The 23,800-nt window shown below is 46.6% G+C and overlaps 5 protein-coding genes across 5 annotated transcripts; 3 read left to right on the top strand and 2 right to left on the bottom strand.

Moving 5' to 3' along the window:
- Window positions 1-1,388: 1,388 nt before the first annotated feature.
- On the bottom strand, window positions 1,389-3,588 carry VC83_08103 (uncharacterized protein). Its single transcript, XM_024471664.1, has one exon. The coding sequence runs from the start codon at window positions 3,270-3,272 to the stop codon at window positions 1,800-1,802; it is 1,473 nt and encodes a 490-aa protein (XP_024321263.1). The 5' UTR covers window positions 3,273-3,588; the 3' UTR covers window positions 1,389-1,799.
- Window positions 3,589-3,777: 189 nt separating this feature from the next.
- On the top strand, window positions 3,778-5,975 carry VC83_08102 (uncharacterized protein). Its single transcript, XM_024471663.1, has 2 exons — window positions 3,778-4,642; window positions 4,693-5,975. The coding sequence occupies exons 1-2, from the start codon at window positions 4,361-4,363 to the stop codon at window positions 5,944-5,946; spliced, it is 1,536 nt and encodes a 511-aa protein (XP_024321262.1). The 5' UTR covers window positions 3,778-4,360; the 3' UTR covers window positions 5,947-5,975.
- On the bottom strand, window positions 5,971-6,929 carry VC83_08101 (uncharacterized protein). Its single transcript, XM_024471662.1, has 3 exons — window positions 6,495-6,929; window positions 6,279-6,444; window positions 5,971-6,222 (listed from the first exon to the last, which is right to left on the bottom strand). Exons 1-3 carry the CDS (start codon window positions 6,714-6,716, stop codon window positions 6,152-6,154), a joined length of 459 nt encoding a protein of 152 aa, XP_024321261.1. The 5' UTR covers window positions 6,717-6,929; the 3' UTR covers window positions 5,971-6,151.
- Window positions 6,930-7,222: 293 nt separating this feature from the next.
- VC83_08100 (uncharacterized protein) lies at window positions 7,223-8,083 on the top strand (the record flags this gene model as incomplete). Its single annotated transcript, XM_024471661.1, has 1 exon — window positions 7,223-8,083. One exon carries the CDS (start codon window positions 7,223-7,225, stop codon window positions 8,081-8,083), a length of 861 nt encoding a protein of 286 aa, XP_024321260.1.
- Window positions 8,084-16,163: 8,080 nt separating this feature from the next.
- Window positions 16,164-17,216, top strand: VC83_08099 (uncharacterized protein; the record flags this gene model as incomplete). Its single annotated transcript, XM_024471660.1, has 1 exon — window positions 16,164-17,216. The coding sequence occupies one exon, from the start codon at window positions 16,164-16,166 to the stop codon at window positions 17,214-17,216; it is 1,053 nt and encodes a 350-aa protein (XP_024321190.1).
- Between the last annotated feature and the right edge of the window lie 6,584 nt (window positions 17,217-23,800).

Genomic DNA, 23,800 nt, shown 5'->3' with positions numbered 1-23,800 from the left:
AGGAGCTTCGTGCTCAACTCAATACAGTATTTGTTATATACTAGTAACGTGTTACTTGAAGCCTTTGTGTCTGATCCCCTGCCTCCTCTGATAAGTAAACCTTTACGCAAGAGAACCTCTGTGTCTTCTATCGTTTAGAAGTCAGCGTTACAATGAGGGTGAAGTAAGAAGGGGATAACATTCCCAAGTTGGGCACACCACGCCCGTGCATTGGCGCATGGGGTGTAGTGTAGCATGAGGAGTCCAACGAGGTAATCGTTTGCAGGATCAAAGCAGAGATTGGAAAGTTATAGGCGAGTTGCAACAGTAATAGAGGGTAGTAAGTAATAGGGTAAAGAAGAGGAGAACATGCCACGTTACATATCAGGCATGCGTTAGGTAGAAGATAGGAGGTAGATTTGTACGACAATTCCAACGGTGTGATCGTTTGCCAGATCGGAGTAAGAATGGTAAAGTTGTAGCCAGTTTTCCAAAGCATAAAGGGTAAGATGGGGGGGCAATATAAGAAGAAGACAACATTCCCACAATACAAGCAGCACGCCCATTTGAGGGCAGATATAGGGTAGTTTTGTACGATGATTCCAAGGGTGCAATCGTTGGTAGAATTGGAGAAGAGATGGAGAAGTTGTGGCCAGTTTTCCAATGTATAGGGGGTGAGGGGTTAAGGGGACAACAGTCCCATATCATACATAGGGCCAGCGTTCAATAGCATATGGGGGGTGGTTAGGTATGAGGATTCCAATGGTGCAATCGTTTGTAGGGGTGTAATTATGTAACGTCCGTAGACTGCTCTATGATGGAAGCGGTCTTGAGAGTTGGGTTGGGGTTGTGACATAGGGATTCAATGATACGAAGGATTCGTTCTCAAGTATGCACGTTACTAGTATATGAGAAATACTGTATTGAGTTGAGCACGAATCTCCTATCTAATAAGATACTATTTGCTTATATAGACTCTTCGTGGCTAGCGATCGCTGCTGCCAGCGATCGTGGTAGCTGGGTCGCGCGATCCCGCGATCCGTTCTCATATCGCATATGGATTTGTTCCGGTCCGGAGCCGCTGCACCGCCGTAACAAATTACTGGAGACGATGTACTCGATAGTTTAGCTGCTTAAAGGGAAGTAACAGAGCAGATAAAACGCCAAAGCGATTAGGAGGGATTTGTAGAAATGAAGGGAAATCAAGCGTAGGGAGGTGTGGTATGTGTGAGAAGACTGGTCATAATATACAAATTTGCAAGGAAGTTGTAGATGTATTAGCTCATCAGATTTCGAGTAGTTTGAGTTAACTTAATACGTTGTATTTGATTTGTTATATTTCAAAGTAGTAGATGTTTCAAGGTAGGAGAGTATCAGAAAGTGATTTGCTCGGTGATATGATCTGCTTGGGGATGAATCATGGTATCTTCTAACATTAGTTGTCGCCTGTACTGACAATATTGGTTCATCGCTAGGATAACTTTGTGCCGTGATGAGGCACAGTTATCATTCCCTGGATCAATGGGATATTGGGACCGACAGCATGTAATTTTGTACACGTCCTGGGACGCGTAATGAGATATTACAGTGCACATGTCAATAGTTGCATTTCCTATGTGTATGCAAACCGAATGATAAAGTTCATCTAAAACAACAAGCAAGACATGTTCCGGTTCCATACTCTTCTGTTCTCTCTCATACGAGTGCTAACAAGCTTGCACGTATGTTATATCCAGCTCTTGGCACATGTAGATCTCAGCCCGACATCAAAAGCGGAAGTGGATAACCCCTCACAACTTACCCTTCTCCAGGAAATCTAACTAGCTGATAGGCATATCCTGTCTTCGCCGCAGCAACAAGGTAGCTTCTGGCGCAACCGAAGTAGTATTGATAGTGTTTCGAACATGGAAAGTGTTAGCCTTGAGTTTGATGTCGAACTGTGAGAAGAAAATGTAGAGCACGATTTTAATCTCGTGAATAGCCAGCTGGCGGCCAGGGCAGGCCCACCGGCCCAATCCAAAGGTCAGGAATTCGGGATTGCCTTGCACCGCAGCTCGCTCTTGTTTCTGCCACTGGAAGCCATCGAAGACGGTGCCTGCATCGCCGTAATTGTCCGGGTGCTGATGTGCACGAGAGATGAGAACAATGCACATGGCATTCTTGGGCAGCAGGTAGGGACCGACACGGACCGGCTGCGTTGTCTGCCGCACCGGACCCCAGCTGTCGCCTTTGGTGCGCAGGACCTCGCGGATGAAGGAGTCGAGCAGCGTGAGCTGGCTAAGCTTCTTGACATTGAGGCTCTCGCCCGGCGGGTTGACTGACTCCCATTCTTGGCGGATCGCAGGCAGGTATTCGTCCTGCTTCTGCGCCAGTTTGATCAGGACCCATGAGCCAGCAACCACAGTCTGATGGATGGAAGCGAAGATGATGCCCACGCACAGGATGAGACAGCGAAAGAAGCCGGCAAGCGCTGACAGACCGGTCTTCCCATGGTAGTGTTTCGTGAGCAGAATATCAAAGAGGGGAACAAATTCGCCGTGACGCGCTGCCAGGCCGTTTTGAAGATGCTCATGCCGTGCTTTCCACAGCATGGGCACCACCTGGAAGAAGAATCTCGGGATGATGGTGAAAAATATGGCTGAAAAGCCATTGATGATGACCCACAGCCATGGCAGTCGAGTCCACTCGTCCGTATTCTCGTGCATTCCCGTCATGTTGGCCATTGCAACAGCTACCGCAGAAAAGTGAGCTGCGACAACTGAGGAAGCATGTGCTTGTCCCAGAATCATGACGACCATGGCGTGGCCAACGGCGAGCTGTATGCGATGGAAGATGTCTGGAAACTCGCTATATGTCTTGCTGCCAGCCGGTAGCTCGTCCGCCAAACGGTGAAAATAGTCCTGAAAGACGGGGAACAGCTCGTCGATCATGGCATTCATGCGCGGCTGCACGTTCTTCTCGACCAGGCTGTCGACATCGTGAACGAAAGCACCGTTGTCGAAAAGCGCCAGGAAGCCCAGGTGCAGCAATTCGAAGACGGCCTTCTCAAAGGTGAAGTTCTTGGTGTCGGTAAGAACCTGATGGGCGTATCGATGATCAATGACATACTCATTGCGGCCGTGTCTAGGAACAACGATGACGGGTCCGTGTTCATCCAAGGCTTTGCTATAGAACTCGTTGACCTTGATGGAACGTCGAATTTCACGCGGAATGTTGACCACAGGAGGGCTGGGGGCGTCGAGGGACAGCTCGGATATCAGTTGCGGTTTTGGTATAAACATGATGGGCAACATACAATGGCGAACGACGAGGAGAAGTGAGTTTAAAGAAACGAAGCAGGTGAAATGCTGTCGTACCTAATAGCTCCAAGCACCTACCATCAAGCTCACGGCATCCTCCTCCTGCGGCATCTTTTTGTCTTGTGTAGCGGTCCTGGAAATGCTACCCATCCACGCGCTGGCCAAAAAGAATGGCCAGCTTTTGGTGAGCATTCAGTGAAAAGCATCGCTTGCCATCTGGCGGTCGGGGGGCTCGGCATGTTGCCGTTGCCACCCCGCAAATGCTTGCTTCTAAGCTGACTACATCTATCTCTTGGACAAAGGTTCTTTCTACGAAACTTACGGCGTATCAAGCGGAGCAAAATTCGCGTATCGGGTGGGGTTTGTGAGGCACGGTACCAGGATACGTGCATTATTAGGTGGGGGAAATGTGATAGCCGTATTTCTCGGTTCATGGGGGCCGTAATCATGCATATGCGGGTCGGGTCGGATATATTTCCCTTCTAAAGATCAACGAATCCCGGGCTTCGAAGGCCTCATCTGTAATAATGGGAGGTTCTCAGTATCAGAAACCCTCAGGGGTAAAACTAAATGGCCGCTTGAATACAGAGTTTATACTGAAAACCGGCCATTTTGCGTGACGAGGTACTGCAATATGCAGAGACTATGTCAGACAACACCCTCTACACCTCGCCTGGGCTTGCAGAAGAGAACGCCATCTCTCACACCCCTTACACCCCTTACACTCCTTACACCCGTCCAATCTCTTGATGGGTCGTTCTGCAAGCGAACGCGCAAGTGGAAATACAAATGCACCCTCTACACTCTCTACACTCTCTACACCTCAGTAACGCGTGTATTGTTCTTCCTGAAAACCCTAGGAATGGGTACAGCACCCCAGTTATTGTCCAGACGCCTTTATTTGATTTCATACTGTTCTCGGGCCTAGTCAGGTCTTATATAATTCGCTGTGCACTGTACATGCGTCGCTCATCAGGGAACTTCTGCACATCCTTTCTCTTATTCCACTGTTTTATCATTTGCTCCGTTGTGTCTGTGTCGTTGGGTAGACTGGAGACTTGGCAGGCATTGTCACAGAAAAGATGAAGATCTCGACAGGATTGGCAGCCAGCCTTGCCTTGTTTCACAGTGTAGCTGCAGGTCCCCTGGCTGCTGGTCACACTCAACCGCGTGGCAGCACTTCTCGAAACATCTTGAGCGTCAAGATACAGCGTGATCTTGGCGCACAGCTGTCCCCGTCAACCACCATCTTTGGACCCAGCGACCCCGCATACAGCAACGCAACACATAGATGGGACACTTTTGCAGCACCCACAGTGCCTGTGGTTGTTGAAGTTGGCGCGGAATCGGATGTTGCTAAAGTTGTACGTCTCTTCTTCTCTACTTGAGCTGATCACGTCTAACATCATTGCAGGTCAAATACTGCAACGAAAATTGTATCGACTTCTTGGCGTACAATACTGGTCATGGATCGACCGCAACGCTCGGAAGGTTCAACGGTGTTATGATAAGCCTGAGTAAACTGACCCAGATTACCATACAACCAGATGGCAAGTCTGCTTGGCTACAAGGCGGCACTCGCGGTGGGCCGCTCAACGCCTATCTCTGGGACAAAGGCTACGTGACTACTACTGGAGCTTGCGATTGCGTCGGTGTTGCTGGAGTTGGTCTTGGGGGTGGTCACGGACGCCTTGAGGGGGTCTATGGAATGATCTCCGACAACATACGCCAGCTAAACGTTGTGCTCGCAAACGGTTCGGCAGTTCGCGTCAATGCCACAAGCTATATCGATCTCTATTGGGCAATGCGAGGTGCCGGCCACAATTTTGGCATTGTTACGAGTTCCGAGATGAACCTCTATCCTCACGGACCTTCTACCTGGCTCTACAAGAACTATCTTTGGAAAGGCGACAAGCTCAACGACATTTTTACAGCCATAAACGTTCTTCACGGCAACGGAACAACTCCCGTAAACATGACCTATAATAACGGCCTCTTCCTATACATTCCAGCTATTGACATCAAGAAACCAGTCATCGCCTGGCAGTTTTCGTTTCGCGGATCCGCAGCGGAGGCCGCCAAGTACTTCAAACCTTTTGATGCCATTGCCGCCGTGAGCATTGACTCTGGCAGTGTCCCCTATCCCAGCCTTGCCCATGCTCAGAGTACTGGGCTCGACGATCCTGCATGCACCAGCAGTACCATACGACTCATCACCACCGCCGGCCTGCGTGTCTTCAACCTCACGGCGGAACAGCAAATCTTTGACTCATTTACAAAGCGCATCGCGGAGCAGCCTAGCCTTGCAACGGGGCCTTACATTATTCACGAGGGCTACTCGACGGAGGGCGTGAAAGCTGTAAACCCGGCGGACTCTGCCTATCCTTTCCGCGATAACATCCACCTCACGCAGTTCCAAGGCAACCTCGCCGCTAACGCGAGTAAACAGGATCAAGATCAGATGTGGAAGTGGGCGAGAGAAGTTCAGGACCTCTGGAACGCCGGCCAGCCTACCCGCCAGCCTGATGTATACGTCAACTATGCAAGTGGTTTTGAGACTGTGCAGGATTGGTATGGTCATGAGCCGTGGCGGGTCGCAAAGCTCCGTCGCGTCAAAGCCGATTATGATCCGTCCAATCGTTTCCGGTTCTATAATCCCGTCAATTGAGGGCGGAATTCGGTGGTCATTTAGCGCGGTTTCATACTTCATTATTTCTTAGAAGCTATAGCTGAATAGATTTGATAATATCATTTAATGATATTCATTGCTTTTTTGCAGATCTGGACATGACGGAGCGACTGCATCAATCAGCGTGTTCCACGAGCACCGTAGTCACAAGGACTGTAGCCCATCAGTCTTCTACATCTCTCATTCACTTCTCGACTGCCCTGGCGAGGTCGACAAGTGCCTCCCGACGTTTCACGTGGCCATCTAAAACAACCTCTAAATGGAGAGTGAGCGGTAGTCATACGTGAATACATTCAGACCTGACAGCTTACCTGCACTCGCGTCACTTGAGTAATGCCCGCTCCATTGCACAAATGTTTTCCCCTGATCAGACCCGCTGCTAATGTAATAGAGGCGGATGACACTCAACACACTTGTATATGAAAGGCCCCAAGGCTCGCATTTGACGATGTTAAAAGACATGGAATGCTTGATGTTCTGTCCGTTGTTAGATGGAGCCTGTCACGACGAGATATCGCCAAACGTACCGAGTATTCCTCCTCCTGCACATCCAAGGTGTAACCCTCATCAAAAGTCCACCGGATTGTCTTCTTGTCCGTCTCGCCCGATGACGGGACTATCTCGGTCTTGATAATTCCAGTGTAGAACTTCTCAAACTCGGTCAGCCTCAGGAGTGGCCAGATCGAGGACAGCGGCGCATTGATGACGGCCGACTCAGTAACAGAGTTTGAAGTGACCTTTGCTTCCATCTTCCTTGTTCAAAATTGAACACTCGTAGTTTATGCTGCTTAGGCCAAAGTGGCACAGATCTTGAGTAAGGAAAAAGCCATCAGCTATAGGCGATAGACTGCTGGACTCTCAGACGTCGCTTATTTCATAAGTATTTCATAAGGTAGCTTCTCCGAGCACTCTACCCCGACTTCTGCTACTGGTTCGGGCACCTCGCACCCCTAGCACCCTCGTCTCTCCATGCACTTCTGTCAGCGATCAGACGAGTCATCAGCTTACATTGTACTATTCATGTCTACTCTATTCGTACTATTTGAACACCTGTGCAAATAGAACCTTGGCTATAAGCTGATTACATAACTATCTAGCTGACCAATGAAACATCTCTGCAGTTCAACGACTTCGCTTCTGCTCCTGTCTTCTTTTTCTCTCCAAAATCAAAGCGATTTCACAAATTACTTAGCCATCACTTTTATACAAAACTTCGACTAGCTACTTCTGTACTCCAAGCTCTGTTTCATTCGCAATGGCAGCCTCAGCATTTGCGATTCCAAGCACTGAATTGTTGCAGACATGGGCCACCGGCAAGGTCGCCATAGTCACAGGTGGCGCACTGGGCATAGGTTTTGCAGTTGCCCAGCTGTTTACAAGTGCTGGTGCAAAAGTGGTTATTGCCGACATTGACGACGAGGTTGGCAAAGAATCGGAGAAGAAACTTGGCGAGAATGCTCTATTTGTGCGGTGCGATGTGACATCCTGGGCCGATCAAGTCCATCTCTTCAAGCTTGTAGCCTCAACCTTCAAGCGGATAGACCTGGTTGTCTGCAATGCTGGTATTAATCCCGAGCTGATGCCGTCCAACGGCAAAATGTACGACTTCCTCGTCGACGAATATCAGCCAGCAAACCCGGAGCTCCTCCAGCCTCCAGCCACCAAGATCTTTGACGTCAATGTTTTCGGCGTCTTGTACAACATCAGGCTTGCTATGCGCTATATGATTGCAAATAAGAATGGTGGTCGCATCGTGGTAATAGGCTCTACGGCGTCATACACGGGCTATGACGACCACGCTCTATACTGCTCCTCAAAACACGCAATACTGGGACTGGTCCGAGCGACTTCCCTGAGGAAAGAATGCATCGATAATGACATTTCAATTTCTCTTGTCGCGCCTTCGATCACACAAACCAGGATGACGCAGGCAATCATAGACAGCCTTCCAGTTGAAGTTCCCGTCAGCTCCCCAGGTGACGTCGCTTCGGCGGTGGCTATTCTTGCGACAGAGCCCGTGGAAAAGGTTCGAGGAAAGAGTCTTTGGGTGCAGGGCCAAACATATACCGAGGTGGAGGATATCATCCAGGGGTGCCAGAAGAAATTGTTAATTTAGACGGCGCTGTGTACAGTACATACCTCAGAGCTGATATGTAATTTGAGCCGATAAGGTGAAATTACATGAAATTAGACTTTTGTTTGATGTCACCAGATCGCTGCAATTCATTTAAAGCCAGTTTCGATTGAATTGCATACGACCTGGGCATGTATATAAGATTACCATATGCGAAATTGATTACCAATGTTGCGTCATACAAGAGGCTCAAACAAAAGGAGGCTCTTAGATTGCTTGAACATCAACATTACGACTTACATTCTCAATTGTAGTCAACGTAGGCTTTGTTAATACCTCAGTGGGGGTAGGAATCACCCTTTACGAGCATATGAAAGATCTTGAGTTCGTTTCTCTCAAATTCTTTTCACCAGCAGTCTATAAATTTTGATTCTCGACGCTCATCAAGAGCCGAAGTTAGAGAACGATTAAGATCGGATTTAGAATGTATTGATATGCGTGGCCAAAGGTGATTTCAAGTAATATAGCAAAATAATGGGCATGATAATAACGAAACGGCCCAGGAAGAAAGCGAATCAAACATTGGTTTTGTAAGAGTTGCGGACAAAGTGGTCGAATTCGATATGAGACAATTTCGATAGCAACTACGCTAAAACCATGAGAAAATATTACTTTATGTGTTTCAGTTCTCTAAACTAGCTTCAGTACGTTACTTTTGAATTCATTGTCGAAAGCTAAGACAGTCATTGCTTGACGAAAGTCTTCGTACGCGACAGTTTAAGCCTCCTGTGACGACTCACGTGAATAGTGGACCATAGGCTCAGCAGACGAGTACGACTTTACCTCAGGCACTCAGGCCATTGTGGTTGATGATTTAATGACTATAACGTACATGTATAGCGAAAGCGCCAAACAAGCGAAAGCGCCAAAATGATGCGGTGACCAAACCCCCCAACTAAATGTTAAATTCCTCAACAACAAAACATGCCCCATAAAAATGATAAAAGCCAATTAGTGCTAGCTATCCAGGCTATGCAAAGCGACCCAAAGTTATGCCTTCGAGTTGCTGCTAGGATCTATTCTGTGGATCACCGCAAGCTAGGTCGTCGTCTAGAAGGTGTACCTTCACGACGCGATATCCAAGCCAACTCACGGAAATTAACTAACCTAGAGGAGTCCGTCCTTGTTCAGTATATACTCGACCTAGCTGCCAAAGGGTTTCCTCCTCGGCTGTCTGTTGTTGAAGATATGGCAAGTCGACTACTTGCAACACGCGACGCGTCACGCGTTGGGTCGCGTTGGGATTCAAACTTTGTTAAGCGGCGTGTAGAGCTCCAGACACGCTTTCAGCGCAAATACGACTACCAGAGGGCTAAGTGCGAAGATCCAGAAGTTATTAATGGCTGGTTTGAGCTTGTGCGTAACACAATTGCGAAATATGGTATCGATGAAGCAGATATCTACAACTTTGATGAGACTGGGTTTATGATGGGCGTTATCTCAACTGCTATGGTTGTAACAAGCTCAGACGGGCAGGCAAAAGCAAAGAAGGTACAGCCTGGTAATCGGGAATGGGTTACAGTAATCCAAGGCGTTAGTTCTCAAGGTTGGGCAGTACCACCATTTATCATTGTTGCAGGCAAAAACCACCTTACATCTTGGTATGAGAATAGTGGATTTTCAAGCGATTGGGTGATTTCTGTTACTGAAAATGGCTGGACTACAAACGAGAGAGGCATGGATTGGATTCAGCACTTTGAGAAGCATACAAAGGCCCGGAGTGTTGGTGGTTATCGCTTGTTAGTCCTTGATGGTCATGAGAGCCACCACTCAGATGAGTTTGAGGAGTACTGCAAGGAACACAACATTATTACGCTTTGTATGCCTGCTCACTCTTCTCATCTACTCCAGCCACTTGATGTTGGCTGTTTCGTGTCATACTGACATTCGTTGCACTCAGTTTGCTATCAAACTCAAGAGCAAACTTAGAAATCTCCTCCTCAAACCTACAAGTCACCATACATATCTTGGCTTATCACACCAACAACAGAAGCAATACTACTCAACGATTGCTGCAAACTCTTCTACTACATCTGTTTATGCTACATACATCACGGCATATCATTTGGACACTCATTGAACAAGTTATTAAGAAAATCTCCTCCTTAAGGGGGTGGGCCAATACTACCACATGGCATATCTCTACCAACTAGAGGCCTAGGAACATGAACGATAGCTCTAGAAGCTTCTACAACCCTCTATGATTCATTACACGTCATCGCTCCTTAGTTACCCACAAGATTGGTTAAGTTATGACATAATTTGTCTATAGGTACTCTGACCTTGGACCTCCTTTTCACTTCCTATAGGCTAGGAACCCAAGAGATGGTTCTATGGGATTTTCTTACGTTCACTACATGATTAGCAAGCTAGTTGTGGGTCGCACTTGATTTCTAATACATTTACCAAGCCTGGTTAGTCATGGAAAGTCATGGAAAATGAGAGAACTACACTCCTTTGGCATAAATAGGATTGCCCTTTCCTTAAGAAAGGGCAAGCAGGCAATACAGTAAATCGACTAGCACATACTTCTACGTCTTTTCCAAGCTTCCAAGCATTGATCTTGTTATTCTCTGTTTTTGAAAAGTCAGTGAGGTGCTAACCTCTGACTTACCCCTGAGTTCTCAGACTCAACATTTGTTGCAACTTGTCTAAACCACTTCACCACATCATACACCTGATTGCTGCGTTGTGGAATAGTCTAAGCTACAACCCTTTGGCTCTGTTTCCTAAGACAGTGTGTTGTCTTAGTAAATTCATCCCTTCCTTGGGTGGCTAGATTCTCATATCTGGTGCACCCACCATTACATTTCGGCCCGTTAAAGCAGGCCTATGGTCGGCAAATTGAAGATATGATGCAGGCTCATATTTCTCATATTACAAAGGATGACTTCTTTCCTGCCTTCCACGCTGCATTTAACACTACAATGACGGAAAGTAACATTTGAGGCGGGTTCCGAGGGGCAGGGCTTCTTCCATTTGACCCTGAGAGAGTGATATCTACACTTGATCTTAAGTTAAGGACACCAACGCCTCCAAGCTCCCGCCCAGGTACTGCTCAACCTTGGGTTTCTCAGACACCAAACAACCCAATTGAAGCTATGTCACAGTCTACATTTATTAAAACTCGGATTTCACGCCATCAAAATAGCTCTCCAACCTCAATCTATGCAGCTGTTGACCAGTTTACAAAGGGTGCATCGCAAATAATGCATCAATTAGCACTGCTAAAGGGAGAGAACCAAAACCTACGACAGGCAAATGAAGTACTAAGCAAGCGCCGGAGAGCTAGGAAAACACGACTACAGCAAGGAGGATCACTTAGTCAACAAGGGGCGCAAGAGCTACAGGATGAGAGGGATGTTGTGCAGCAGGTAGAGCAGGAAATAAGGGCAAGCCGTGGTCGGAAGCCAAGGGAAGAAACCCGTGCCCGTCGCTGTGGCAAGTGTGGTGAGACTGGGCACAATGCGCGCACGTGTCAGATTGTAATAGACACCTCTGAGGAAGAGGACTCCGAGTAGTTTCAATTGATTTCTAATGTTGTGGTAGATTTATCGCAATGTTTGTCGTGAGGGTAGATAATTTTGGCGCTTTCGCTTGTTTGGCGCTTTCGCTATACATGTACGTTACTCATAATATTAAGAGCTAATCCTAATCGGTAAATTACATGATGTTATCCACCAAATGGACTGAGTGCCGTGTCAAGATTTTTGGGCGTGTGGAGATATTTATACAAAAAAAGAGAGTAACGTACGTGTATAACGTGGTTTATCAGTATGTCGGACATATCAGTACCTCGGACACTTTTCCCGAATTTCCTACCCTCTAACTTCACAACGCGTTTTTTCCACCTTTTATTATGTCAGTGATTACCCAAGAAGCAAAAATCATTCTAGCTATTGAGGCTATCCAAACATAAAAAAATCTAAGTCATTGGAAGGCTGCTAAGCTCTATGAAGTACCTCATTCTACACTCTGTGACAGAATGAACGGCCGAACTACTGTCTATGAACGCCGGCCTGCAATGACCAAATTAACTATACTGGAAGAGCAGGAGGTTATTCGGAATATACTTGATATGGATTCAAGAAGATTTGCACCCCAGCTTGCTGGTGTAGAAGATATGGCAAATTTTATTCTCGAATCACGCGGAGGGAAGCGCATCAGGAAGCTCTGGGCACACCGATTTGTACAACAACATCCAGAATTAAAGACGCGTTTTAATCGCGTTTACAATTTCCAAAGGGCCTTATGCGAAGATCCTAATCTAATTGGCACGTGGTTTCGACTAGTGGAAAATATGAGGGCAAAATACGGTGTATTGGACTGCGACTTCTATAACTTCGACGAAACCGGGTTCATGATGGGTATGATTTGCCCTGCCATGGTTGTAACCCGTGCAGATCGACTTGGCAGAGGCAAGGCTCCTCATGCCATACTACACCCCATGCACTAATGCACGGTCGTGCTGTGCCCAACTTGGGAATGTTATCCTCTTCCTACTTTCCCCCTTGTTGCCTCCCTTCTTATGGCCTTAAAAACTGACTATAACTTTCCTATCTCTACTCTGATCCTGTAAACAATTACACCATTGGAATTACAATGCCAAACTACCCCCCGAGTCATTTTTGCGGGCCGGCGGCAGTTAAAAGCTTCATTGGCCTGGCTAACAATAAAGTCAATTTATGAGCTAACGTACATGCATAGCGAGTGGGCCAGCATAGCGAACGGACCACTCTATTTTACACTATAAATCACGAATTTCATAACTTAATATCTCAACAACCCTTCAGTAATAAATTATAAAACTATGTGATTAGCCTCTTATAGGCGTCTAAAGAGCTCTGTTTCAGTTTTAAAGCAATTAGTTATGTGGTTATTGAGATATTAAGTTTTAGCCCCTACTTTTAACCTAAATCTTAGCATCTCAATAACTACAAGACCAATTGCTTTAAAAATCAAATAGACTACTTTAAATGCTTGTAAAAGGCTAATATTAAAATTTTATAACTTATTATTAAAGGGCTGTTGAGATATTATGTTATGAAATTCGTGATTTATAGTGTAAAATAGAGTGGTCCGTTCGCTATGCTGGCCCACTCGCTATGCATGTACGTTAATCGGGTGTGGAAGCAAGTTGCGCGCTCTCGCTTAAAAGTGGAAGCAAGTTGCGCGCTCTCAAATTGCGACCGTAAGTACCACGCCATAGTAATTTGTATGTAGAAGTACTTAAAAATTCAAATCTACGAAATTATCACTTTTCATTCTCACGCTCACTCTCACTTTCATGCCCGCTCCCACTCCCACCCTCACTCGCACTCTCATATTCGGACCCAGAATCAGCTTCTGGGTCAGTAATTGGGTCTTCTAACTCCGGAGGAATTGGGAGGCCCGATTTGGTAAGCTGAGCCACGGTCTTCTTCCGGAGGCGCTCCTGTTTCCGGGCTTCAATTCCTGCCTGGTGGAGCTGCTTCTGGGCTTGCTTTGTGGCCTGGCTTTGCTTCCGGGCTTCGGCAGCAGCGAGCTTCTGGGCCTGAAGCTCGGCTTTCTGGGCTAGAAGCTTGTGGGCTTCAGAAGCCCGGAGCTCACCTCCAACCTGGAGCCGGCCGCGGCCCCCCCGCTTCCTCTTTGAGTTCTGGACCTGATGCCGAATAGCCTGTAGGTCGAGTTCCTGGAGCTGGCCGGTAGCCAGAACCCGGGCGGCCCCAGTGGACCAGTTACTGTAGCTCTGGCGTGAGGGGCTACTAAAGGCCTCCGGAAGCCGGTCTTTCCATCGCTGTAGGCCCCGTTCTACACCCTGGAACGTAGTGGGTATAGGCGTTATAGGCCGTGGTAAGGTAGGCGTAGTAGGCCCTATAGGCCCTGTAGGCGTAGGCTGCGAGTACGTACGCAGCTTCTCTAGGGCAATATCACAGCTTATAGGCCAGATGCCAGCTTTCTGGAACGCTGACTGTATAGTGGACTCCTTGAAGGTAAGCTCCCGCATGCGTGGGAGATCTCCTATAAATAGGGCTAAGTTGTAGGAAGGGTCTATTTCCCGTATAGCACAGAGCACAGCCTGCCTATGCCAGTGCTTATAAGGCTGGAATATTCCCACGTCTAATGGCTGTAGAATGTGTGTAAGGTGGCTGGGAAACGGGAATATGATGATGTGATAATCTGCAGCTAGAATAACGAACTCAGGGCTCGTATGGCTCACATGAGAATCGAGTAGTAGAAGCTTAGGATTTCCCGGGCTATGTGGAGCAGTATGCTCTATAAAGTGCCGTAACCACCGTAGAGCAAGCTGGCTATTAGAATAGCCAGTTTCTGAGAGTAGTATTAGCTCGTCGCCACTAAGGTTCTCTGGGTACCACGCCTCCATATGTATTTTACCTGGTACAACAAGTACAGGTGGAATCTTCTGTCCACCTGCAGATACTGCCTCTATAATCGTAATAGATATACGATTCTCAGGGCTCGTAGTATAGAGCTGCTTTACAGCTCGGGGGACTAAGACCCTCTCACCCCCTGGAATTCCGACCCTAAATCCAGTTTCATCCATATTCCAGATTGACTCTGGCTTTATACCACGCTGTACTACTAATTCCGTGTACTCTTTAAACCACTTAATAACAGTAGGCTCCTGTTGAGCTTTCGTACGCTGTTGTGCAATAGGCTTTGTAGTAATAAAGTGGAAATCAGCTTTAAGCTCATTCTTCATATATTTAGCAAGCCAGCTCTGTGACGGTGGAGGTAGTGGGCTCCGGAGGTGGCATACAGCCCCGTAGACCATATGCCTATTAGCTCCAAGCCCTAGGTGGTATTGCTCTGTAATCCAGGTCTTTAGGGCCTCGGTCTGGCCTGTAGAAAGCACCCTATTATGACCTCCATGGGGCGGCTTCCGGGCTGCTTGAGCTGCTCGGGTGATTTTCGACCGTATAGTCGACTGTGGGACCTTAAAAATCCGACTTGCAGTACTGACAGCTTCAGAGGGGTTTGCTGCTAGCCATTCACAGGCATTTGATAGAGGTGTCCCTTCCATTAAATGAATTACATTTGATTACTATATAAATTACTATATGGGGGAATGTTCGAGGTTTTAGTAAAGAGTAGCGGTGAACATATGCAGGTGTTGAGAGCGCGCAACTTGCTTCCACTTTTAAGCGAGAGCGCGCAACTTGCTTCCACACCCGATTAATAGCTCCATACGTTTAGCTTAAGCAGCTACAAACTCAAAAGTAGGAATTGGCGCAAGCATCTTTAGTGTCGGGATGATGAATGATATCGGCATGGATGTTCGCATAATATCTGTTTTACTGTAACGGTTTGAACACTGTGTTACAGGCCTGATAATGAACAAGCTAAATACTTACTTTTTCACGAAGAAGTCCATGATGCTTAAAGACATGTTATTTATTGAGTAACGTCAAAACACAGTCAGCTTTGGCATGTCATGTACGTAAGAACTAGTCGTACACCCCTCGCACCCCGACAGTTTGTCACGATGTAACCGGTAAGACTTGTTTCCCTGTTTGTTGCAACTGCTCTATCTATTGACATATAATTAGCCTTTCCTCGTAAGCCCTATTACCGCCTGCAGAAAGATCAACCTTCGATGTCGGTGCAATGCATCAATTTTACGTTATATCCTCACACAGATGTAACTATGCTTGCAGAACTTCCGTCAGCCGACCTTTGCAGGTGAATAGTAAAGATAACGAGCAATGCGATCAATCAGGTTGCTGGAATCCCTTGGTCGAAGGCTGCAGGGGACAAAGTTTTAGATACAGGCGGGTATGCTTCCTACAGTTCCTTTGCATTAGACCACGTAGCTGCAGAATCTATATCCGTAGGCTAATGGTACACGTCTTAAGGTACTCTTTAACGTCCCTTGCAAGGCTTGGCCAGTAATAGTGGCGTTGGAGCAGTTCTAGGGACTGCTCCAACGCCACTATTACTGAGGTATGAAAGGGAGGAAAGATAGAGATTGGCGGCCTGCAACGGGTCAACGACTGCCCATCCAGCCTTGAGCTTTTTGATCCTCTTCCTCGTTGCAACCAACTCGACTCACAAAACAACCATGGGGAACGAAAACCTTGCAAAATGGGGACCTATCCTGATCGTTGGCGGCTCGGGCCGTTTAGGATACTATATCGCTCAGCAACTGCTACAGCAACCAGAGTGTGGTCAGGTGATCTCAATCAGTCGCAGCAGGCAGATCGCCCACCGGTGTGACGGAGTCGAGTATCGCGTTGCAGATGTTACCGATAGCGATTCTCTGGGGAATGTCATGCGTGAAGTGGTGCCAGAAACCATCATCAATTCGGCAGCACCACCGCATGCCAACGCCAGCACGCCGACCTTCGAGTTCGAGCAAGTGTTTGTCCATGGTCAGGACATGTTGATGTCGCTGGCGATGCAAGTCGGCACCAAATACATGATCTGCACGACATCGTCCAGCGTCATCGAGGGCTTCAACCACGTCCGGGCCAACGAGACCGCTCGGCTGTGGCCGGAGACGTCGTCCGCGTTCCCTTACTGGGTGCAGCGCGCCAGAGCCGAGAAGCGCCTCCTGGCGGTAGACTCACCGTCGTTCCAGACGCTCTCTCTCCGACTGCCGCTCATCATTGGCGAGAGAGAATACGCATTTGTGCCAGAGATGTTGAAGACCATGAAGGCCGGCAACACTGGGGTGCAGATAGGGGGTGACACGGGCCGACTCGCCACCGTTTCGGGAAACGATGCGGCGAGGGCACATATCCTGGCCTTGCGCGCGCTCAGGATGCCGAATAATAACGTCCACGGTGAGGCCTTCTACATCTTGGGCAAGACGCCTTTGTCGTTCTGGACCATGGCGCGCATCATCTGGAGCGAGGCGGGATGGAAGCAAGACAAGCCACCGTTTGTGATGCCCGAGTGGGCAGCCAAGACGATGGCTGTGGTTTCCGAGGCAATAATGTGGCCCTTTGGTGTTGAGCCGCAGCTCACCATGCACACGGTGCGCTTCATGTGCAATACCTGGACTTACGACGGTAGTAAGGCGAAGGAGCGCCTGCAGTATGTGCCTATAGATGATGTTGAGGATCAGCTCAGGAAGAGTGTAAGATGGCACTTGAAGTACAAAGCAGTTTGATTGTTCAAGTGTACCGTAGATATGTCTATTGTCAATATTGATTTAACACGACTTTGATGATTGATAATATGTCAGTGATTACCCAAGAAGCAAAAATCATTCTAGCTATCGAGGCTATCCAAACATCAAAAAATCTAAGTCGTCGGAAGGCTGCTAAGCTCTATCAAGTACTCGGTGTTCCACCCACTCGCTTCGCTCGTAGGTGGCGACAGCAAGTTGTGCGTGCGACAGCAAGATGTGCGTACACCGCTATTTTGATATATAGAAAAAATAATAGTATTCTTCATAACGTAGTATCTACAATGCCTCAAAATAACGATCCTACTATGATTGCTCGCCTTAATGAGGCCCAACAGTTCTTCTTAAAACAACCAAGTACATATACAATTGCTTGGGTTGCAAATAAATTCAATGTCAACCGTGAGACACTCCGACGTCGTATTACGAGTACTACGTCTCCTCAATTACCCCACGGAGGTAGCAATCGAGTCTTATCTCAATCGCAAGAGACCGCGGTCTGTCAATTCATATACGACCAACTTGAGCACGGGGTCCCTGCCAACCGATCTATGATACTACGGGCAGTTGCAGACTTACGACCTAATCGTACGATACCATCACAACGGTGGCTACAACGCTTTCTAAAAGCACACCCCGAATTTCATACAATTCACACGAAGACGTTAAATACACATCGGAAGCAAGCACAAAAGAAAGAGGTGTTTGAGGAATTCTTTCTCACATATAACGCCCTTATTACAAAACATAACATTAAGCCATATAATTTATGGAATGTTGATGAGACAGGCTATATGATTGGGTGTTATAAGTCTACGGCTGTTATTGTACCAATCGGTGTAAAGCAGTGGACTGTTGATAATCCTGAGAATCGGCTCTCTGTTACTGTAATTGAGGCAGTAAATGCAAGTGGTGCTGCACTTGCAGAAGCTATCATTATCCCTGGCAAACTTCATATGGATTCATGGTACAATGATGACCTTGAGCCAAATGCTCTCATTATTGTAAATGAGAGCGGGTATTCAAACGACGACATTGCAATCCAATACCTTATGCATTTTATCCAACTATCTGCAGAGCATATGGCACCAGATGATACTCGCCTCTTATTACTTGACGGCCATGACTCTCATAAAACAGAGCGCTTTCTTACATTAGCAGAAGAGCATAACATTGTTATTTGCTGCCTTCCTGCTCATACAACACATCTATTACAACCTCTTGATGTAGCGGTTTTTAAGCAGTGCAAACACTTTCATCAAAAGGCACTTGATCAAGCAGTACGTAGCTACGACTATGAGTATAAGCTACGTACGTTCCTTTCAGACCTCCCGCAAATCCGACGGCAATCTCTAACTGTCCGTACAATTCAATCTGGTTGGAGAAATACAGGACTATATCCATATAATCCTCCACTTGTAATTGACAAGATACAAGAGACTCGGAATCAAACACCTGATTATGAGCCATTTGCTTCATATAATATTATCTCAACACCGAAAACAACTATGCAAAGTGTGCAAGCGGTTGAACATTGGCAGAAGAGAGCAGAGGAAGCTTTCTCATCGCCTTCAAGAGAAGGGTTTCAATCATTTGCACGTGGAACTACAGTTGTTCTACACCGGGCAGAGCTCTATAAGACCGAGCTAGATATTATGACTCTACGTGCAGTAGAGCAGAAGGCAGCAAAGGCAAGGGCACGGAAATCACTACAGAAAGGAGGGCAGTTATATGCATCAGATGCACGGAAAATGCGGGAAGAGAAGAAACCAAAGTTGCAAGCAAAAGCAGACGCAAGAGCAGCAAGGGAATCGGACCAAGTAGTAAAGCAGCTACAAGCGCAAGCACGTAAAATCGAAATTGAAGAGCGTAAGGTTGAGAGGAAGCGGGTAGCAGAGCGGAAGAAGGAAGGGTTGAAATCAAAAGTGATCATTTTACGGTATAGTAAGGATCAAAGTGATAGTAGCAATAGTGGCAGTAGCGATAGTGATAGTAGTTCTATTGATTTTATGTTTTAATTATATAGTTATATAGTTGATATATAAGGCGTCTTTTTCTTCGTTTTATGTGTCGCACATCTTGCTGTCGCACGCACAACTTGCTGTCGCCACCTACGAGCGAAGCGAGTGGGTGGAACACCGAGTACCTCATTCTACACTCTGTGACAGAATGAACGGCCGAACTACTGTCTATGAACGCCGGCCTGCAATGACGAAATTAACTATACTGGAAGAGCAGATGGTTATTCGGAATATACTTGATATGGATTCAAGAGAATTTGCACCCCGGCTTGCTGGTGTAGAAGATATGGCAAATTTTATACTCGAATCGAGTGGAGGGAGGCGCGTTTGGAAGCTCTGGGCCCACCGATTTGTACAACGACGTCCAGAATTAAAGACGCGTTTTAATTGCGTTTACGACTTCCAAAGGGACTTTTGCGAATATCCTGAACTAATTGGCGCGTGGTTTCGACTAGTGAAAAATATGAGGACAAAATACGGTGTTTTGGACTGTGACTTCTATAACTTCGACGAAACTGGGTTTATGATGGGTGTGATTTGCCCTGCAATGGTTGTTACCCATGCAGATCGACTTGGCAGAGGTAAGTCAGTTCAGCCAGGGAATCGGGAATGGGCTACAGCAATTGCTTGTATCAACAGTGAAGGCTGGAGTATTCCTTCATTTTTGGTAGTTAAAGGCAAGAATCATCTTGCAAATTGGTATACAGACGGTGGTCTTCCACATGTAAGGATGCCTCCTTACACGGGGTACCCTCGGACCCGTAAGACAACGCGGAATAGGCGACATAGTAGTATAGCAGCATAGACGTTCTAGGGTCGGGGTCGATTCGGGCGGCAGACGGGAGTGGATCTACCGGTACGCTAAGGCCTAGCCGAGTCGGACCCCATTTAGGTACATAAGGGGTAGGAAGCTATAAGCTCCCCCTTCATCTTTTTTGTATCCTTCGTAGTAGACCTATAGGATAGAATACAGCATCACCTCCGACTCGCACTCCCATATGCACCTACGGAGAGCCGTATTCCCTGTGTCCTTACACCACACAACTGGGTAGTTAAACTGACAAGCAATGGATGGACAAACAATGAGACAGTTCTAGAATGGTTGAAACACTTCGACAAACATACTGCTGTTCGTGCAAGGGGTCCATATCAAGGCTGGTGTTAGACGGGCACGAGAGTCATGAATCGACCGAGTTCCAAGAGTACTGCAAGGCACACAACATTATAACTCTTGGACTACCACCCCACTCGTCTAATTTAACCCAGCCACTTGATGTCGGGTGCTTTAGTGTGTTGAAGTGGGCATATGGTCAGCAAATTGAGACCTTCATTAAGGCTCATATCAACCACATTACCAAGGTCAAGTTCTTTCTCGCCTTTAGAGCAGCATATCTGGAATCCATGACAGCCCAAAATGCCCAGTCTGGGTTCCGCGGAGCTGGTTTAGTGCCTTTCAATCTGCAAGCTGTGATTTCAAAGCTTCACGTGAAGTTACGGACTCCAACTCATTCTAGACCCTCTACTGCCAATAGCAACCCTGGGGTCTCCCAGACCCCTTCCAATCCTACTGAAGCTCTTTCACAAACAACCCTCATTCGAAATCGAATTGCCCGTCACCAAGGAAGCTCGCCAACTCCACTCTTCGGGACAGTTATTGCGTTGGCAAAGGGTACAGAGCGACTAGCACATGAATACACCCTTCTGTCTGCTGAGGTACGTACCCTTCGAGCAGCCAATGAAGCCCTTAGCAAATGCCGCAGGGCTAAAAAGGCTCATATCCATGGAGGAGGTGCACTTATAGTAGAGGATGCACAGGATATTATCGCACAGAAAGATGTGGATGAGCAGGTACGACGTGACGTACGTGTGGTTGGGGGTAGTCGCAAGGAGGGGCAACCGTCTAGGCGATGCTGTGGGATCTGTGGAAAAGCTGGTCATAATGCACGAACTTGTCAAGAAGCTATAGATATGTCTAGTTCATCTGATTCCGCTTAGTTATAGTTAATTTAATATGTTATGGTTGATTTATTAATATTCAAAGTGGAATGCTAAGAAAAAGTGTCTGAGGTACTGATATGTCCGACGTACTGATATACCACGTTATTCATGATTATAAATCATGATTATGATTATACGCTTTATAAATAATCATGATTATGATTACGACTAAATAATCATGATTATAATTGATTTTCTAACCCTGGAGCTAGGTAGTTTAAGGGTGAGAAACAGTTTAGACTTGGGATTTGATTGCTTAATTGAGTAATTTACTATACATTTTAGATAAGCGTTAAACATCTCAATATTATAAACGCTATTAAGAATAAACACGTTACAAAGGTATTCTTTTATTGTTATATAACGTACATGTATAGCGAAAGCGCCAAACAAGCGAAAGCGCCAAAATTATCTACCCTCACGACAAACATTGCGATAAATCTACCACAACATTAGAAATCAATTGAAACTACTCGGAGTCCTCTTCCTCAGAGGTGTCTATTACAATCTGACACGTGCGCGCATTGTGCCCAGTCTCACCACACTTGCCACAGCGACGGGCACGGGTTTCTTCCCTTGGCTTCCGACCACGGCTTGCCCTTATTTCCTGCTCTACCTGCTGCACAACATCCCTCTCATCCTGTAGCTCTTGCGCCCCTTGTTGACTAAGTGATCCTCCTTGCTGTAGTCGTGTTTTCCTAGCTCTCCGGCGCTTGCTTAGTACTTCATTTGCCTGTCGTAGGTTTTGGTTCTCTCCCTTTAGCAGTGCTAATTGATGCATTATTTGCGATGCACCCTTTGTAAACTGGTCAACAGCTGCATAGATTGAGGTTGGAGAGCTATTTTGATGGCGTGAAATCCGAGTTTTAATAAATGTAGACTGTGACATAGCTTCAATTGGGTTGTTTGGTGTCTGAGAAACCCAAGGTTGAGCAGTACCTGGGCGGGAGCTTGGAGGCGTTGGTGTCCTTAACTTAAGATCAAGTGTAGATATCACTCTCTCAGGGTCAAATGGAAGAAGCCCTGCCCCTCGGAACCCGCCTCAAATGTTACTTTCCGTCATTGTAGTGTTAAATGCAGCGTGGAAGGCAGGAAAGAAGTCATCCTTTGTAATATGAGAAATATGAGCCTGCATCATATCTTCAATTTGCCGACCATAGGCCTGCTTTAACGGGCCGAAACAGCCAACATCAAGTGGCTGGAGTAGATGAGAAGAGTGAGCAGGCATACAAAGCGTAATAATGTTGTGTTCCTTGCAGTACTCCTCAAACTCATCTGAGTGGTGGCTCTCATGACCATCAAGGACTAACAAGCGATAACCACCAACACTCCGGGCCTTTGTATGCTTCTCAAAGTGCTGAATCCAATCCATGCCTCTCTCGTTTGTAGTCCAGCCATTTTCAGTAACAGAAATCACCCAATCGCTTGAAAATCCACTATTCTCATACCAAGATGTAAGGTGGTTTTTGCCTGCAACAATGATAAATGGTGGTACTGCCCAACCTTGAGAACTAACGCCTTGGATTACTGTAACCCATTCCCGATTACCAGGCTGTACCTTCTTTGCTTTTGCCTGCCCGTCTGAGCTTGTTACAACCATAGCAGTTGAGATAACGCCCATCATAAACCCAGTCTCATCAAAGTTGTAGATATCTGCTTCATCGATACCATATTTCGCAATTGTGTTACGCACAAGCTTAAACCAGCCATTAATAACTTCTGGATCTTCGCACTTAGCCCTCTGGTAGTCGTATTTGCGCTGAAAGCGTGTCTGGAGCTCTACACGCCGCTTAACAAAGTTTGAAGCCCAACGCGACCCAACGCGTGACGCGTCGCGTGTTGCAAGTAGTCGACTTGCCATATCTTCAACAACAGACAGCCGAGGAGGAAACCCTTTGGCAGCTAGGTCGAGTATATACTGAACAAGGACGGACTCCTCTAGGTTAGTTAATTTCCGTGAGTTGGCTTGGATATCGCGTCGTGAAGGTACACCTTCTAGACGACGACCTAGCTTGCGGTGGTCCACAGAATAGATCCTAGCAGCAACTCGAAGGCGTAACTTTGGGTCGCTTTGCATAGCCTGGATAGCTAGCACTAATTGGCTTTCATCGTTTTTATGGGGCATGTTTTGTTGTTGAGGAATTTAACATTTAGTTGGGGGGTTTGGTCACCGCATCATTTTGGCGCTTTCGCTTGTTTGGCGCTTTCGCTATACATGTACGTTATTCTTCTTCTTTAGTACTGCTAGTATCAAAGCTATATATTTTAACTTTATACAATGTAAGGACATAGGGCACCTAGCTTATAGTAATAGCATATAGGAGTGCAAGTTAGAGGCTAAACAGGTGCTGTCTTATAGGTCTACTACAAAGGATACAAAAAAGATAAAGAGGGAACCCTGTTAGTTAGTTTCCCTTAATACCTAAAATGGGTCCAACTTAGTTAGACTGCCCTTGTCCTTTATACATAACTACTATAGGTCTATATTAGCACTAAGCCTAGTTAGTACAACATAGTAACTATAATAGCCCTAAGTTAGGTCCTTTG

This window comes from Pseudogymnoascus destructans (assembly GCF_001641265.1).
Source record: "Pseudogymnoascus destructans isolate 20631-21 unplaced genomic scaffold scaffold_21, whole genome shotgun sequence".
In the NCBI taxonomy this organism is placed as follows: Eukaryota; Fungi; Ascomycota; class Leotiomycetes; order Thelebolales; family Thelebolaceae; genus Pseudogymnoascus; species Pseudogymnoascus destructans.
Note: the sequence above shows the minus strand (reverse complement) of the source record. Positions and strands in the feature narration are given on the sequence as shown.

Coding starts and splice junctions, on each gene's coding strand:
- VC83_08101 (XM_024471662.1), bottom strand. CDS start 6,716: ATGGAAGCAAAGGTCACTTCAAACTCTGTTACTGAGTCGGCCGTCATC. Junction 6,445..6,494: donor TGCAGGAGGAGGAATACTCG/GTACGTTTGGCG, acceptor AACAACGGACAG/AACATCAAGCATTCCATGTC. Junction 6,223..6,278: donor CTCAAGTGACGCGAGTGCAG/GTAAGCTGTCAG, acceptor CTCTCCATTTAG/AGGTTGTTTTAGATGGCCAC.
- VC83_08103 (XM_024471664.1), bottom strand. CDS start 3,272: ATGTTGCCCATCATGTTTATACCAAAACCGCAACTGATATCCGAGCTG.
- VC83_08102 (XM_024471663.1), top strand. CDS start 4,361: ATGAAGATCTCGACAGGATTGGCAGCCAGCCTTGCCTTGTTTCACAGT. Junction 4,643..4,692: donor AATCGGATGTTGCTAAAGTT/GTACGTCTCTTC, acceptor ACATCATTGCAG/GTCAAATACTGCAACGAAAA.